General features: G+C 40.9%; 1 protein-coding gene across 1 annotated transcript; it reads right to left on the reverse strand.

Moving 5' to 3' along the window:
* Nucleotides 1-1501: 1501 nt before the first annotated feature.
* Nucleotides 1502-17747, reverse strand: LOC129104634 (actin-related protein 3-like). The gene is made up of 12 exons (XM_054615412.1): nt 17495-17747; nt 13405-13460; nt 12968-13092; nt 11168-11278; nt 10730-10825; nt 10267-10374; nt 9085-9228; nt 6488-6661; nt 6243-6335; nt 5275-5400; nt 3800-3883; nt 1502-2632 (listed from the first exon to the last, which is right to left on the reverse strand). The coding sequence occupies exons 1-12, from the start codon at nt 17536-17538 to the stop codon at nt 2537-2539; spliced, it is 1257 nt and encodes a 418-aa protein (XP_054471387.1). The 5' UTR covers nt 17539-17747; the 3' UTR covers nt 1502-2536.
* Nucleotides 17748-18776: the final 1029 nt, after the last annotated feature.

The raw sequence follows: 18776 nt of genomic DNA on the forward strand, positions 1-18776 counted from the left end.
AATCAACAATAACTGAAATATTATATTTACAGACAGAAAAAACTATTTTAACTATTATTGCACAGTGTAATGTGTAATGTATTGCACAGGTTTTTATTGTCATGTGTCATGTGGTCTACTGGGAGCAGAGCTGGTTGTGCAACCCGACAGCAGCAGGAAGGAAGAACCTGCGGTACCTCTCCTTCACCACCGGGGGTGAAGCAGCCGGTGGCTGAAGGAGCTGCACAGAGCTGCCAGGGTGTCCTGCATGGGGTGAGAGGTGTTGTTCATCAGGGATGACAGCTTGGCCATCATCCTCCTGTCTCCCACCACCTCCACCGTATCCAGTGGACACCCCAGCACACTGCTGGCCTTCCTGACAAGTTTATTCAGTCTCTTCTTGTCGGCTGCTGAGATGCTGCTGCTCCAGCAGACCACTGCATAAAAAATGGCTGATGCCACCACAGAGTTGAAAAAGGTCCTCAGGAGTGCTCCCTGCACTCCAAAGGACCTCAGTCTCCTCAGCAGATAGAGTCTGCTCTGACCCTTTTTATACAGTGCATTTGTATGATTAGTCCAGTCCAGAAATGTTTGTCTTTAATGCAAAAAGAAGAAGCCACTCTGTGGACCAGGGGAAGCAGGCTGTTGGGTTTCCAGGTCACATCAGTTATATTATCATACATCCAGGTTGAAATTACTGGCAGGGATGTTTCCATATCATCCACATCACCAACGGGTTCACTGAGACGCTGTGGCGTCAAACATGGTGGGAGAGCCTATTGTAGATTTCAGAGGCTGCTTGTATTTCTTCAGGTACATAACTATTAATGTGACTCCTTCCACAGAGAAAAGTTCTGAGGACAGGTTAATGTCCTTTTCCATTCTGGGAATTATGTGATCATTGTCAGTGTTAGTGTCACAAGGATTGGTGTTTGTGCTCAGTTGTTTGGAAAGTGTGCTGAATCAAGGTCAATGTGTTCAGATGTCATACAAATCTGCCAACCTCTCACTCAGCTGGACCAGCTCTCAGAGTAAACAAGTGTTCCTGAACGATCCCAGGACTAAACCAGGTTAGGAAGGCCTGAAACTCCTGGAGATCAAAAAACTCGTGATGAGAAGAGATTAATAGTTTTCACCCCGGCGCTTCCTGTGACTGGTATTCCCACGTGGTGTTAGTGTCACCTAGCAGTCACAACAGGAACTACATCTTAAACCAAACACGATTTCAGATTTTAAACTGGAAGGACACTCAGAGAGGGCAGACCTCCACCCAAACTGTTTCCACTGGTGAAACATAAAGTGTGTATCCGCCCTGTGATCAGATGGTTTCTTTCTTGGTCAGTGCTACAGCCTTGCAGCATGTTTCATTAGACATTCCCCCTTTTTGACTGTTCAGCCCCTCTATTGTACATATTCATATAACAGAATGAATAAACAGTGACATTTATCAGTGAATGCAGCCCCAACAAAACAACCGTTAAGCAAAAATTAATTAAGAAGTAAGGACAAAAGACTCCGGTACTTAGAAACAAATTGGAGCCTTTATTGGAATGTTGCAAGGCATTAAATACACAAATCCCATTCTTTTAACAATTTGGTATTTAATTATAAAAATAAAAAAAACTTCTAGTCTAACAATACTGGTCTGACAGTCGCTCTCATTCAGTTCCATCTTAATACTCGGTGAGTCCTCTCTCTTTCGTTTCCCTGCTTCACAGAGGTGGAATCCTGACATTGTCGTGAATTAAATGTACTGTATGAAGGATTAAAGGGGAGACAGCGATGACACATGTGGGGAGTGATAAGAGAACACCTACTCAGACTAAAGAAAATACTGCGTATCAAAGCTGCATCGTGGCTTAAAACAGTCTCTTGCTGATACTGGTATCCATTATTTTTTTTATTTTATACCCCTGATTTCCCAAGTTTTACATATAAAAAACTTTTTCGTATGAAATATAAACAAGCTCTTACCGTGATACACAGACATGTGCATTTGAAGCTGGAGGAAAATAATGTGGAAAAAATAAAAGGAGACAATAATATGTTCGAAACTCGTCAATGATCCGAGTCATCGGATCTCGTCTGGACTCGTGTTTTTAATAAACATAAATAATATGTTCTGGTGTCAGGAATGAACTATCAACGTTTTTCTCATCATGCTAGGCCTCCACCAACACCATCATTTAATCATCATCATCTTTATCATCATCATCATCATCATCGCTCACTGCATGTTGCTCAACAGACCTAGAAATGTTCTTAAAACCGTTTTGGCTTACAAACCATTTTCCCTCATTTTGACAAAATAAAATAAAGAAGAAAAAAAAAAAAAGGAACATTCACAATAAATTTCCAGCCGGTCTGCGTCTGGTCTCTTTTGTTTTTCCTTTTTTATATTCTGGATCGCCTTCTCGTCCCACACATCCATAGCTGAACAAGTAATGAAAAAGCACAGAAGCACCACCGTCCCCCGCCTCCTGAGCCCATCCTTTACACAGCCTAACCTCACCCCCTCACCCCCGCCCGCCGCTGTGAGACTTTGGGAGGTCCAGAGTTAAGACATGACTCCAAAGACGGGGTTGTGGCGACAGATGCTCGGCCCGATCTCTTCGTAGTCCTTTTTGGTGTGGCAGACCTGGTAGAACTCCGGCTGTGGAAGCACCACATAAATGATGGTGAGTACAAGCATAGGCCTACATAAGAACATTAAAAAAAACACTAAACACATATTTACAAAAGTTGCATATATTTGCATATTTATTTTCCTGCAGGTGGTGTTGTTTTCTTTGTTCAGGCGTGATGTTTTTAAAAAAAAGCATATTTTAAACAAACTGCTGGTGTTGCTGCCAGGAAAAAAACCCATCCTCTCAGAAAGATCTTCTATCAGATAGATGTTGTTTTTGGAAAGCAAATGTGAAAGCTTAAAGGTCCAAGTGAAATGTTAATTGTATGTTTTTTTTCCTTCATGACCACCGCGTTGAGAGTCGCGTGAAGGTTCTAGAAATGCTCAGAATGTCAAATACTACAACTTTCACATAGAAACACAGGACTCTCCTGGATAATATCACCATCCTCTAGGTTTGTGTTTTAAATTTCAACTTTGTTTCTGAGGCCACTGTTGCCGTGGATAAATAAAAGCACAGTGGCACATCTGCTGAATTCATCCAGAACGTAAAAACTTAATCTTCAGATTGTGTTTCAATTTTCTCAACACCGTAATCTTTAGCACCCCATTGGTGGCGCAACAAACAAGAATTCAAGCTCTGTGATTAAATACTAAAATAATAATAATGATGATTTAAGTTGGACTGCATATTTACTGCCAATGTATTTTAGTAGAATAAATGTTTAAATGAAACCACTCAAATGGTAATGATGATGAAGAACTAGATTTCTAGAAAGAATACTATTTTGGGAGCTGTTGATATAGAGCATAAAGTCCTTTAACTGAGAAACCCGTGAACAATCATTCCTATCAGGGAACAATTAGCCTTTTGTGAATCAACTGTCAAAGACCTCTGCCCAGTCATATTTCATACTGGTACAAATGATCAGCTTCGCTCACACAAATATCTCATCGAGGGAAAAAAAAAGACTTGAAAAAAGAAATGTCACAACCACCCACAGTATTCACTTCCACTCAGTGGGACAAATATTAATTACACAGGAAATACGGAACAGAAGTAGTGCAAGCCCTTCAGTGTCACACCAGATGACAGCCATAATGTCTGTGAATCTAAAAGGAGACATCATCCTCCTGTCACGATGTGTGACTAATGTTGATGAAGTAGTGCGGGTGCATGTTTGAAATACTTACAGTGGATGCTAACATTGATCCACCAAACCACACTGCATATCTCTGCATGTGGTGAGTGATGACTTGGACATCGATTGGTTTGGGCTGTGGAGGGAGGACAGAGAGAGAGCTGGGGATCAGTTACACTGGGGGATGCAGAGATAACGGGACAGAGGGGGGGAGGAGGAAATGGAAGGGCCTTCTAAAGACATGACATTAGGAAGCTTACAACTGGGCACATTTCAAACATATCATAAACATATCTTCTTTACAGCAGAGAAAAATCTGTCTGCACAATACATAACTTACAATTACAACAGCTCCTTCAGTTTGAAGATATAATATCATAATATAATATATATCCAGGATTCATTACGAAACACAGGGACGCACAACGACACGCAGTGGTAGCCCAGAAGAAAAGCATGACAAACAAAACCGAAGTGCATTTTTTTAAACTTACATCAGGAGGAATGCAAACAGCAGCAATATTATATATTCATTGATTTTTTTTTTATCATCCATTTTTATAATAGATCACGGCACCTGCTTCGGAATTTTCTTCAATTGGAACACTTTTATTTTATTTACTGTACACGTTGTGATTTTGTTATTTTGGATGAGATTGTTTGAGATGTATCTATGTTTTATTTCGTCTTGTATCGACTCGCTTCCTGCTTGCTGCCTCTTTTGCCAGGTCGTCATTGTAAATGAGAACTGGTTCTCTATCGAATGATCTGGTTAAATAAAGGTAAATAATAAGAATAAGAATAAGAATAAAACGATTCTCTGGGCAACAAGGTCGACATCTTAAGATGAGAAATTCAACATCAGGTAACGCAGTTCAACATTGCAAGCGTATGCTTCACCTTAAAAAAACTAGCTCTACTGGAACCACTTGGACATGTGTGAGTACATTTTAAAATGTCACACTTAAAATGTAAAAACATAAAATGCACATGTATGATTTTACATACACAATGGTGGCATAGCATAAATCCCTGAGGTGTGTTTTCATCCATGTAATAGGAGGTTTTGGGACAGATGAGGTATCTGTTTTCTTCCCTGCTCACATGACTTGGTAGACTCAGCATTGTTTCCATTGGACTCGGTTTAGCTACATTCACCATCTGCCTCTCCAGGACTGAGGAGGATTTACAGACACCAGTGAGCTCCGCCTCAGGCTGGATGACATTCTCACTGAGATGAATCACAGATACTGCCTTCACAGCTTGACCAAGTAAAGAGGCAGGAGGGACTAACGTCTTCACTGGAGGTGAAACATTTCAATGGCATTCCATTTGAAGACCCCTCCTGGGTTTATACTTAATACATTTGCAATGGAAATCAACTAATCTACATTCAATACACATCTGGGCCAACAATAATTGTAGTAAGGAAGGACATTTCTTTCTCAGTTTCACTCCTCAGGCAGTAATTGTGTTTTGTCGGCCAGTATCGATCTCTGCTGCGTATAAATGAAAGTGTGCTCTCACCTTGAGCTTGCCTCCGCTCAGCTCCTCGCTCATCTTCAGTCGGGCGTCAACCGATCTCTTTAAGTCTCTCTGCAGACGGCGGCCAAAGTCCCTGAACATGGTGGAGCCTCCTGACAGGACAACGTTCTGTGGGGGACAAGGTGATGGGGATTACAGAGCTGTGGAATAAGAAGCACCCGGTGCATGGCGCCTGCAGCCGGCTATTGGACAGCCAGTCTGGGACAGCTGATAAACACGCTGACGTGTGAACCGCACACACTCCTTTTCATCATTTCAGTCTCTACTCAGTCAGGAAGAATGTACAGCAGCCTGGCCACTGTCACTAAATATCATTGGTATGAGTCAAGACTCCAGCCCTTACCCATAATTTGAATACAAGAAGAAATATTAGAATCTACCCTAGAAATTATAATATAGCAAAGTTCCTCTCCCACTGAACCAAAAACACACTAACACCCACAAAGATCTGGCTTTTGTCTTCAGTGGGAAAGGTTAAAATCGGCCTTCAATGCCGGGACAAATGACTGTAACATTTTCACTGTTTACTAAACCTGCCTCCAGTAACGGCCAAGGTCACACACAAGGATGAAAATAAAAAAATAAAAGGCCAGTGCAACTGAACGGCATACTGGCAATGCAGAAGGAGTATATCACCTATCATCAGCAGGGGTTCCCTTGTTTAATAAACCTGCATGTATTTAAGGTGGTTAATGGGTTCAAGACTGTTGGTTGTAACCCTTATATTCTGCTTAGATATGAATACAAGAAAACACTGGAATTCTTCCCTGTGTGTCAAAAATAGTTCACTGACGGGTCTGAATGTCATGTAAGAAATGACATAATCATTTCAGCTGAAGTCAAAGCGGGTCTTATCGAATGGTGCAGAGTATTGCAGTGTACTGCAGAGTGCAGAGCTCTGACAACGAGCACAAACAAGTGTGCCGTCATGGAGGTGAGTGTGAGCTTACCTTATAGAGAGGACGTCTGACATCAATAGGGCAGTTCTGAATGACCTCGTCCACCACCTCAGAGATGGGCTGGGTGAAGTCGGGGTTGGCGAACTGGATGGTGGGTAAACAAGGAAGACACGTTATGCTGTGCAGTGAACGTTCAAAAGCTAACTGGAGCTCAGAGGCTGTGTTTTTGTGGAAACAGCTGCCGTAAAGGGAAACACACACATTATGAGGGTTCAGCTGATCCACACTGCACTGACCTCTGGGTGGAAGAAGATCTCGGGCCCCAGGAAGCGCTCGTAGCCCACGTCGATGGTGAACTCCTTCTTACTGACGGAGTTGATGCCGGTGTACTGCTTGATCCACTTAGAGGCGTCTGTGTCGTACTTGCTGAATTCTTTGACTAGATCTGGGCACACGTAGCTGAACCGCTCCTGGTGGGGTGGGGTGGGGGGGCACAGACAGGAATGATTGAGAGCATTTTTTATGAGAAGATCAACATACAATTTGTTTTTATGTATTAAACTGCCCAAATCAAAAAGTAATAGGAGGAAAATGGAAACTAGTCGCTCAGAGTGGATAATTAGCGATCAAGTCTGAGTCCCGGACTTTATGAAAGAGCTGGAAAGAACAAACTCTTGTTTTAAGGTTAGACAGCTCACACTGTTACTGTGTGTATCGTTCTGTTTAATGAAGAGCACCAACGTTTGACAGCTGATGGAGGAGGCAGACTGATGGCTGTGGATAGCAAACCCATCACATTGATAGTGTGATCCTCATGCACCTGTAATATGAGTGTTTGCAGTGACGCAGCATCTCGCAGCATCTGGTATATTTTAAAGGATTCGGGAGGATTTCTATACAAGCTCATGTGACGGATATAATAACCTGAACGAGTGCTTCAAACTGCAGGAATAACCTCGGTGGTTTCAACCTATGCTACCAGCTGATGGAGTTTGGACACACACACATCTCCCACTACTTATGGAGCCAAATAAGTGGTCTGTGTTAGCGTTAACACTGCTACTATCTGCTGAAATATGTGTCGTTTTACTGCGCTAGAGTTGACATATGTCTATGAAAGTAAGCATCTGATCCAAAATAAAAAGAAAAGGAAATATTGCGCAAATTCACCTCTAAACAGTGATTTTACTGATTTGCAGCAAGTTGCTTTATTTCTAATTAGTGAGCATGTCTATTTCTAAGCTATTCCCCTACTGCGCACACATCATTGATGGTTTTTAAAGCATCTATATCATCACTTTGAATCATCCAGCTAAGTCATCATGCAAATGTCCTCTTCTGCTTCTATGAAGAAATAATAATGTTGTCTACTATACTGGTGTATTCTACTGCTATTTTTAAAGTTATAAAAACACATTCAATTTGAAAACTTTGCAGTGTAATTGATTTTGCTTGTGTAATAGTGACGGTGAATGAGTGGAACATAACATTATACAGTGTTGGGAGGAGATGCCATTAGTTTGATTAGCAGTGAAAGTGGTCCATACTGCGAGGCAGACAGTTGTGGAGTGAACGTTTCCAGACATGATTGGCAATATGTACGACTCGTATTCCCCCCCATGCTAATGCTAATTATTTGAATTCACATTCACATTGTCTCGGCGGTAATGAATGATGCTCTTTGACATTGAGGACAAAGTCTTGGATAACAAGCTATTTAATAAACATGGAGGAATTAAGGTGAATCAATAAAATGTTGGGACTGACGGAAGGAGCGACAATAAGAGAAGGCAAACAGAATTAACATGAAATCATATCTATTTGTGATCCGTGCAAATGGAGAATAAAATCATCTAGGGCTGTGGTTGATCTTAGTTTGTTTAGTTTCTAATAATGAGCACCGTTTCCCAAACTAACAGAACAAAAGCAAGGGGGGGGGGGTTTGAAGGACACCAGCTTCATGTAACAGGAAGGCCAACAGTGCCACCTGGTGTCCTTAAGCAGAAAAAAAACACATTTCATATGTCCATTTCCTTTTTCAAAACAAGGGTACAGAAACCCATAGTTCATCACTATTTATATGGTAAAAAAAAACAAGACTGAAAGACCACATCATCATTGTTTTAAGAAAAGTTGTCGTTGTTTTGAGAAACATTATTTTAAGAAAGTTTGTCATTGTTTTAAGATACTAAGTACATTTTATGAGGTACCAAGTCATTATTATGAGGTACCAAGTCATTATGATGAGGTACAAAGTTATTATAATGAGTCACTAAGTCATTATTAAGTGGTACTAAGTCATTATTATGAGGTACTAAGTCATTATTATGAGGTACTAAGTCATTATTAAGAGGTACTAAGTCATTATTATGAGGTACTAAGTCATTATTAAGAGGTACTAAGTCATTAATATGAGGTACTAAGTCATTATTGTGAGGTACTAAGTCATTATTATGAGGTACTAAGTCATTATTAAGAGGTACTAAGTCATTATTAAGAGGTACTAAGTCATTATTATGAGGTACTAAGTCATTATTAAGAGGTACTAAGTCATTATTATGAGGTACTAAGTCATTATTAAGTCATTAGTATGAGGTACTAAGTAATTCATTTTAGAAGGTTTCTCTGTATTTTGCAGTACTTGGTCATTATTTTAAGAAAGTATGTCACTATAATGGCTATATTATCAGTATTGTATACCGTTTTCTCATCCACTTTGAGTGTGAATTTATTATGTCATATACTAACCTATGTTCTGTTGTGGCTACTTAATGATATTTCTCTCATATGAGATCAGTATAATATTATAGGACGGTGAGTCCGTGCATCCTGTCCAGAGGCTCCACACAACAGAGAAGCCATTAGATAATGAGGAAAGTAGCTGAGGACCAACCTTGACTGCCTTGGCCGTCTCCAGCGACTGCTCCGGTGGGATGCCCACCTCCCTCTCCCTCAGCAGCTGCTGGGTGAAGTAGGTGATGTCTCGCCCTGCGATGGGGATGTGCTTTATGCAGCTGCCGATTACATAGCCTTCAGCCTGAGAGAGACAGGGGAGGAAGTTAAGACAGAGACGAGGCCACAGAGGTCATGTCATACACGCCACAAGTCAGTACAGTGTAGGTTGACATTCCTCCATCAGTGCTGCGAGGCCTCCGTATCCCCGTGGACTTGTGTTTGGATTGGTTTTTAAGCGTGTTCAGCAGCGGCTGCAGACATGCTGACTCAGTCAACCAGCCTCTGAATGTATTCTGCAAGCACATTTCCTAAAACTGAGTAATTCCCTCCAGCCACTTTGGCCTACTTTAAAACCTCAACACTATCCTGTTACTGAGCAAGTAGACAAGCGGAAAATGTCTCAGTGTTGTCCACGTAGTGTGTGGAACCTCAACATACACACCGTTCTTACACACTGACTGCTGCCCCTCAGCATGGTTTAATGAGTCCTCCTTTTTTAACAGTGTAAAGTAAAGGGAACGAACATCAAATTAAATGAGAAAGCTCTTATGAACAAGTGATAGGCCATGATTTTTGAAAAGTCCTTTAATTATAAATAATCCAATAATTCATTGGACTATTGTCTTGACTCAAAAAATATATAATATGTGGTAGTAACATTACTACCAGCTACAGTAAAACGTGCAACACTTTCAGTTTGGCTCTTTTGTGGCAGCAGTTTGAGCTGGGAAATGTGTGAGCGGCAGACTATTGTAAAACGCACCTCATTCAAACTCACTTTCTTAAATAATGATAGAATAGTATTTCTGAATGTTATGCCCTTCAATATTCTGAACAGAGCAAAAGAAAAACTTGCGTTGACTCTGAATTTAAATCAGTAAGGCCACTGAGGTAACAGATGTTTACAAATAGTCCCCCCCTAATCATTGTGATTTTTTTCACATGTAATAAATAAACACAAATATCAAACTTCTATGAAAATGCAATGGTGGCGGTGACATATGGCTCTCGTGGCCACACATGTCAATGTGGAAGAACGACGAGGCCTGAGAGGGCGAGCGATGGATGGAGCCGTGTCTTTATGAGAGAGTGAGTGTTCCCTGTTGATCTGGAGACTTACCACAGGGATGACGTGGGTGACGCCGTCTCCGCTGTCGATGACGGTGCCCGTCAGCGTCCTCTCTCCCACCTGTCTGGACGTCCAGGAGGCTGCTAGAGCAAGCACAGCCTGACACACACAGACAGACAGACAGACAGACAGACAGACAGACAGACAGACAGACAGACAGACAGACAGACAGACAGACAGACAGACAGACAGACAGACAGACAGACAGACAGACAGACAGACAGACAGAGAGAGAGAGAGAGAGAAATGTCACGCTGATAACATCCTGACTGAGTGTTCACATGTAACACACATCCCTGTGCCCTACTACACCACACTGTCATGGTCACATAAGGAAGCAGTACTGATGTTCGAGTGCAAATTAGGATTACAGAATTATAAATCAGAAGAGAGAATCATCTGAAGTGTATGAAGCGTATCTATTACACATACTCGATGACCCGCCATAGCTCACCTGCACAGCGATGTACAGCCCCGGCACATTGAAGGACTCAAACATGATCTCGGCTGTGTACTCTCGGTTTTCTGGTGTGTTCAGAGGAGGCTCTGTCTGCAGACAGAGAAGAAATCACACACAAAAACACACACACACGACAGTTATTCTGTGACAAAGTATGGTTAAAAGCAGGGATTGTATTAAAATATGTAACAATCAAAGCCTGGATGCAACTAGCATACTAGAGTAACATTAAGTTAAAATACAGTTTTTTGTCATGGGGTGGGAAGAAGCTTACGTGAGAACAACAAGTGCAGTTTTGGCAGAGAACTGTTATTTGTGGCAACATTTTGACCATGAGCCCAAATGTTAATTTCACACTGAGAGGAAGGCAGATTTTCTTTTAAACGTCCATCAACCTGTTTTTGGGCCAACCACACGTCTTAAGCCTCTTACCAGGAGGAAGTAGTGGTCCTCGGGCTCAGCCCTCAGATACTTGAAGATGATCTGCTCCATGAAGCGCTCCATAAGGTCCCAGTCCTCCACAATCCCGTGACGGATCGGCCACTGTTGGCACAAGGGTCCAGCTAATTAGAACACAGCGTTGAGATACAATGGCAGCAAAAAAATTAAGCATAAATATAAGATGCAAAGCAGAAGCACTGCAGCGCATACACAGTAAAATATGGGTGCTTTAACGACAAACTTTGCTTTGAAGAAACAATAATATTGTTCACCAATATACAATTTATTTAGTTTGCCTATGATTGTATTCATCATGTATTCATAAATCATTGTTTCTATATGATTTCTTTAGCAAGCTATGTTTTACTGAAGCTGAATATCTGTACTGCAATCCTACAGATAAGTTTGTTTATGCTCATTTATCATGTATGTGAGCAATGCCCTTATTAGAAGTTACCAGGCAGACTTTAATTCTTCATTTCTGGAGACATAACAGCACTTTCATAATGAAATCTGGCAACAGGTCCATCCACATAGTACAGAGTCTTCTCTGTTTGCAGGTTAAGCCTGCAACAACAATGTCTAGAATACAAAATGACATCATGCAGCTGTTATGTCAGATGCCATCATTTACGACATTTGGAGATGGAGGTGGAGTGATTGAACCATGTCCAGTTTTGTTCAATTATGCTTAATCAAGAATAAAACTAGACTCTGAAACTCTTTCACAGGTGACACTAGTAACATACTACATACCGACTGCACACAGTATATAAACTTATCTTTTGGAATGCTGTTTCTGCAGTTAATGTACAATGAAAAAAAAATCCTTAACCATTTAAAGAAACAGGAAATGACACAATAAAAGTAGCTGCCATTAAAACTCATCAGAAAGACAACAAAATGTTCAATTAGATCTATTTTTTCCCATGTCTGATCTCTGTTCCTTTGTACGCTGTATGAGAATGGTGCAAATTTGTACACATACGTGTACTGCATTTTGTCACTTTACTCGTGTGAACACAGTCAACTGAAAACCAGCTCAGAATAAGTATGTGGTCCCGAAGTAGGACACCGTTCTGGTGAAGTGCACGCTGGTTAACTGGCTTACTGGGACAGGGAAAGGGAGCAGAGCCATCGCTGATGATTTCTGCTGCTATGATGAGACTACTGTGAGAGGCCTACTGCCTCAAGGACATCTGAACTAATGTGTGTTGATGCTGTATTTTTTTTTACATAATACACGTGGAGTTGCAGATGACCAGGAAAAATAGAATGTAATAGTTTTTATAATAATAATAATAATAATAATAATAATAATAATAATAATAATAGCTGTGTCAGCAAAGTCATAGAACATGTACTAAATTTGGAGTTATCGAAGACACAGTATCTTCATCTGATCTCTATGTGATTCCATACAGTTGTGTATCCAGCAAGTCCAACTCACCCGGTGGTTTCTACAATGTTATTTCACACAAATCAATGATCAACATCCTTTTATTGCTGGAAAAACACATGTGGTCATTGGTCATTCCACATTAAGGTATAGATGTTTCAAGAGTTTACAGAGTGGATTCCCACACTGTGTTTCACCATGAAAGTCTCTGGTTTGAGTAAAAGAAAAACATTTCAGCAAAATGGCTGGCTGGTCTCCCCTTTAACCTGCTTCTTGTTTACGAATCACAGGTACGATGAATACACTGCTTCTCTGAAGAAACTGAAAAACATCAAACATTTGCTTTGCCAGCCTCTTCTTGTGGGTGTTTATGAGCAGTCAGGGTCGCGTACCTTAGTGGAATATGAGGGCTTGTCTACTGCTTCATCTCCGATGTAGAAATCCAAGTCATCCACCCCCTTCATCATCCTCCGCTGGGCCTGGTCTCCCACCTTGGCCGACTCTTTGATGGCAATACCTGTCAAGAAAACAGAGAATTCAATAGAGAGCAATAGAAAGGACAAACTCTCTCACAAAAGAGTGTAGATTTCAATACTATTTAAGTTAAAATGGTCAAGAACTATCAAACATTTAACAGTTATTTTACAAATCATACAGAAACTTAAACTTGAACATTGAATGTGAAAGAGATTTTGAACCATGGCATGTGTTACAGGGACAATCTCAACCAACAGGAAGAAGACAAACATGTCCCTCTGTTCTAAGATGCATCATGGTAATTGTTAGTGTCAGAGTGTGAGGGGAATTCAACGCTTGGTGAAATACTCACATGATGGAACGATGAACTGCGGCTCTGTGTTCCCTGCATAACCCAGTTTGGTGTAACTGCAAGAGAGAAGCATGACGTTTCATTACAGAGAGGCTACATGTTCTGGACGAACCCGACCATCTGCTAACATTGCTGCCACGCCATTAGTATGCGTGAAAGTTTACTACACTAAAAGACTATTTTTGGCTTCATCCATCTCCTAGTACTGCGCTATCGTTTTGATCAATGCCATCACTGTCCTGTGGCGGGTTGGTTGGCTGCCAAAAGCAGCGGCCGCTCTGGGGATTGCTAATGGGAAGCCATTAAAAGAGCCATTCATGTAGTATTGGGAAACTAAAGGCTATTCATATTTGTCTAGGGGGAAAATAAATTAACTTCTGCATAAACTGACCGAGCTTAATATAAACTGGCGGTGACCTCAACACTGCTGCGTTCGTCATTGCCTTCTTCTCTTTTGGCTAAAATAGCAAGCAAAGCCTTAACCAAAGAAGGAAGCTGTATGAATAAATGATGATGAAAGAGGTTTCTAAAAATCATTTTACTTACAAAACCAACATTTCAACGTCTATGCTCATACGTTGAGTTGAGACACCTTCAGCCTTTGCATCAAAGACTCTACACTTCACAGCCTTCTATGTCTCTCCTCTGTGCAACAGTTGTTTTTTTGTGGGGCACATGCTAACCAGATGTAGTCCCGACTGGGTTAGGGCCCAGACAGGACTCCCATACTTCCTGCACACAGGGCCCAAGAGACTGATAGAGGACACTGCCGAGTCCTAGCGGCCGCCAAAGCTCTGTGGGCATGAAAGGCCACATCCTGGTCATAATAGTGGCTCCTTGGAATTCAACTTTAAATAGGGCCCCATCAGCGGTCTTTAGAAGAAATGACCTGGGAATGTTAGGAGCAAACTTTGGTCTCAAGTAGGCTTTAATGTGACTTAGCTATGTCTTTGGTTTGTTCATCTTCATAAGAACCAACTTCACCTCTTTTTGATAAAACATTTAACCAGTTTATGTAATCTGTTCATTTCCTGTGCTGTCCACAAACTAAAGGTTTTATTTTTTCCCTGATGAAAATCATTTTTTTTTTTTCCTTTTGCACAACAAACATTTGTGTTGAATAACTTTAGGCAGGAAGCAGAAATATGAGATTAGACACATCACAATGAGCCTTTTTGACGTTGCAGTACTTCTCATGGTTTTTAATATCCTACCTGAAAACTTAAAAAAAACAAAACATTACAGGCCGGCCCTTATGCCATATCACCCAACAGCACAAAAGTGTTGCTAAATTAACAAAAAATAATGCTAAAATTATGCAATTTTAATGTCATACTTCTAAATGATATAGGTGCCTTGATTACTATCTCTGACATGAACTGACACACTACAGGTGACAGCTAGCACCACTAACCGTTTGTTTGCTTCACCTGAGTGCCTTTTGGTTTGTCTGGAGCTGAAAACAGGGTGTTGCGTCAATAAAGTTATATAATCTTATCTGGCAACTTCCCCTACCTGGCCAGCATACTGAAAAACTACCAGCGCTGCCAATGTTGATTTTCTAAGGTAGAGCCATGAAAGAACACAATGGGAACATGAAGTAGATTGTACAGTAGAAAACTGGGAGAAATCGCTGGCAGCTCCTCAATGTGCAGTATTACTAGAAATAATGGCACAGTTTATTTCTATTTGTCCATCTCTGAGGTCTAAGCTCATACTGCCAATATGGGAGAACTTCTCTCACTAGAGACTTAACTGTCTCATCTCACGTCTCTGGGCTTGACAGAGGCATGTCTGCAGGAGTTTGGTCACTGCCACTACTCTGCTCTTTGATAGAATGCCAGTACCACTTTGACAAACTCTTAAGTCACTTTATTCCAAAAAAGTATGGATTGCCATTCAGTGACACAACAAAACCACATCATGTGAGTAACATCAACATGGGCTAACGGCAACAGAATGTAACAGCAGCAGTGCTCTGAACACCTTCATACCACAAAGCAGTCCCAGCTTGTCTACCAGGACCTGCCTCAACATGCTTTCAGTGCAGCGCATGTCTGACAGTGGACATCATCGCAAGGCACATCTGGAGCTGAGCATACAAGCAGCTGAGCTACTGGAGTAAACCACCTTTGGTCACTTATTCTTTTTTTTTTTTACACTTTATCTTTAGCTCAATGGAGCATCTTCTTTTTGGCATCTGTTCTCTATAATTTGACCTTGTAATCTCATTCCTAACTAGTAGAACAAGGCTCATTAATGATTGAAGCCTCACGTTATGGAATTTAAACTGTTTGCTTAGGACAGATTAGGAACTACTATTCCAGATGAGGAATGTCCGTCTTTGCCATGGAGGCCTTGATGTGACCAAGCTAATGACATCCTAACCAACACCATACCCAAGTCTGGATGTGACTGTGGTTCTTTCACCGCATTGACAAGTAGTCTCCCTCTAATAATAGCAGCCAGCCTGCTGAGAAGATTGATGTGTCAAAGGATAGGGAGTTGTCACTGGTTTGGACACCATGAGCAGGACTGGGAGACAGCTGTTGAACTCTCTGGGCACTTTACAACATCTGCCCACAACTGGCACTCTTTGGCTAAGCTGCAAAGCCGTAGCGTGTCAACATTTCCACTTTAAAACGACTAATCGTGAAGCAAATCTCAAACCTAAACTGGTGACTAAATGACCAAGTGTTATTTCTGGAGATAAAAAAATAATAAAAAGTAAATCGTGTCGTCATGGATATTGGAACATATGTGTTATGACTGTAAGGGCTTGGCAAGAAAGTAGAGGCCATCTGCTTGATGAGTATAAACTAACTCAGGCCAAGCTTAGTCTCAGTTGCACTTTCTTTTGCTGTGGCGGTGCAGATCAGAAGCAGCACACTGGTGAACAGCCTAAAGGAAGGAGGGGGTGGTGGGTGAGTGGAGAGGTATGCAATGAGAAGTGCGTTAGGTCAAGTCTCTACATGCAAGCAATGCAAACTACTTCAAGACCCCCCAAAACTGACTGAGCATAGCTATTATGCTGGGTACTGCTATTTGGAAAAAATCTGCATTGGCCTTAAGACTTTTTTCATCCTCACTAAGAGAATCACATCTGCATAGTACAGTGTCAGAAAAGGACACATGTTGGTTCATGAGGATACAGAAATAAAACGATAACGACTCAAGAATATCTTTTGAATGTCTAACATGGTTTAAACCTCAATCATATAAGGAAATTACACATCAGAAGTGAGAATCTACCAAATACCCAAAGCAGGGAAGGAGGTATGCACACTGCAGGAGGAGCTGAGAGATCATCTAGTCACCTATTATTCTGTCCGTCAGAATTAAAGCAACATTTGTTGCTAAAGCAGATTATTATTAGGTCAATGCAATTGAGGCAATTCGTGTAGGAAAACAATCGGTAGCCTTACAAAGAAAAATAAATTAGAGAAGTTAATCAAAACAGCATGCTCGGATGCCCAGAAACCTCCATATATGGACTAAAAAGCGTGAATGAGGAAGTGTAGGCTGGATAGGAAGTAGTAGTGCGCCTGCTCAAATCCAGACTAACGAGCAGAACATATTTTCTTTTCATTGCTGGAGCTAAAGTCACAAGTCTTAAACGGAAATGTTTGGTGGAAACGTATTATAAAATGAACACATAACGTTGGTCTATATCGGCCAGTGAGGCCCATTCAGCTCCAAATGAATGAAAGCAGCTGTGAGGGAAGACCTTCCTCAGTCTGGTTCCGGAGCGCCGACATCATAACGTTTCACTAGCTGGACTCTCCCCCTTCGACAGGAGGAAGAAACACAGCATATAGTGAGGAATACTGCTCATTGTTGAGCCTAGCGAACGAGTGGTGGGGACACGGAGGTGAGGGATGAACGGTGACACGACAGAGCAGCTCAAACGACCCGACTGGGCTTCCGTAAATACCAGTTCGCTTAGCTGTTCGTTAGCATATTAGCTCCGCTGGCTAGCGTACAGTATATATACTCAGAGATGGACACACACACACCCACACACACACAGCTGACAGTGACAGTCGTGGACCGGACTCAGCACCCTCCGTGTTGGGTTTGAACATCTTACCCTGTGCCGCAGTCGACAACACACGCCGGCAACCGTCCAGCCATCTCTCCCCTCGAGTCTCTGTCGTTTCAGAAGGTTAAAATGCGATGTGATAGCAGGCTGTGTCGGCTGGAGGATACAGTAAAGCCGTCCACAGGCGGAACCCTCAGCCCGCACAGTGCCGTTTCCACTTCCGCACTCGGCTTCTCTGGCAGGAAGGGAGAGGAGCCAAGATGGCGGAGGCCGGGTAGAGAGCGAAGCAGGGCTGCCAATCACCGAGAGAGGACGGCGTCCGTTTACATGAACGGATGGAGGCTAATGTGACAGTCTTGTGTATTTCGTGTACAGTTATTCGTATGCTGCCCTCTTTACTTGTCAGTGTGTATATGTGTGTGTTTGCTAAAATAGACGTTATTATAAAAACGCCAGACGTTTAAAATAGTTAAAATAGTTGTTGTTTTTTTCTCTGTCTGTAAATATAATATTTCAGTTATTGTTGTTTTTTCTACTGTTTTTTTTTTTTTTATTTTTTTTTTTTTATTGCTTATTTATAATACTTTAAATTTTATTTTTCATTTTTTATTTTTTATTTTTAGCTTGTCTTCTTCTACTATGTCTCTTGTGTGCACTTTATGTGTGTGTTTGCTAAAATAGACGTGACAATCTTGAAAATATTATAAAAACGCCAGACGTTTATAATAGTTAAAAATATTTAAAAATAGTTGTTGTTTTTTTCTCTGTCTGTAAATATAATATTTCAGTTATTGTTGTTTTTTCTACTTTTTTTTTTTTTGTTTTTTTTATTGCTTATTTATAATACTTTAAATTTTATTTTTCATTTTTTATTTTTTATTTTTAGCTTGTCTTCTTCTACTATGTCTCTTGTGTGCACTTTACTCTATGCCAGGGGTGGGCAATTATTTTTCCCAGGGGGTCAAATGAGCAACTGAAAATATTTTGGAGGGCCGGGCCAAAATGCCGAACTCAATTATGCATAATATACATTTTATTTCTATATAAAAAGCAGTAAATGGCATTGTTTTGACCGCTGGTAAGAGTGTATGTTATTATTTGGCAATTAAAAGGTGAGGTTAGCTTTCAAAAATATCATTTATTCAAATAGAATTTCCAAAATGATAAACAAAATGTGAAACATTTGACTCATTTTCAGTCACATTAATAACAAAGGGCATTTTGAGTTTCATATACTATTGAAACAAGGATTTTCTTAGCTTTCTAAAGACATCACATCATCTTTGTAGCCAAAATAAACAAGACATGTCACTGAACTGTGTAAAGAAAA

The sequence above is a fragment of the Anoplopoma fimbria genome, chromosome 16 (genome assembly GCF_027596085.1).
Source record: "Anoplopoma fimbria isolate UVic2021 breed Golden Eagle Sablefish chromosome 16, Afim_UVic_2022, whole genome shotgun sequence".
NCBI classification, from domain to species: domain Eukaryota; kingdom Metazoa; phylum Chordata; class Actinopteri; order Perciformes; family Anoplopomatidae; genus Anoplopoma; species Anoplopoma fimbria.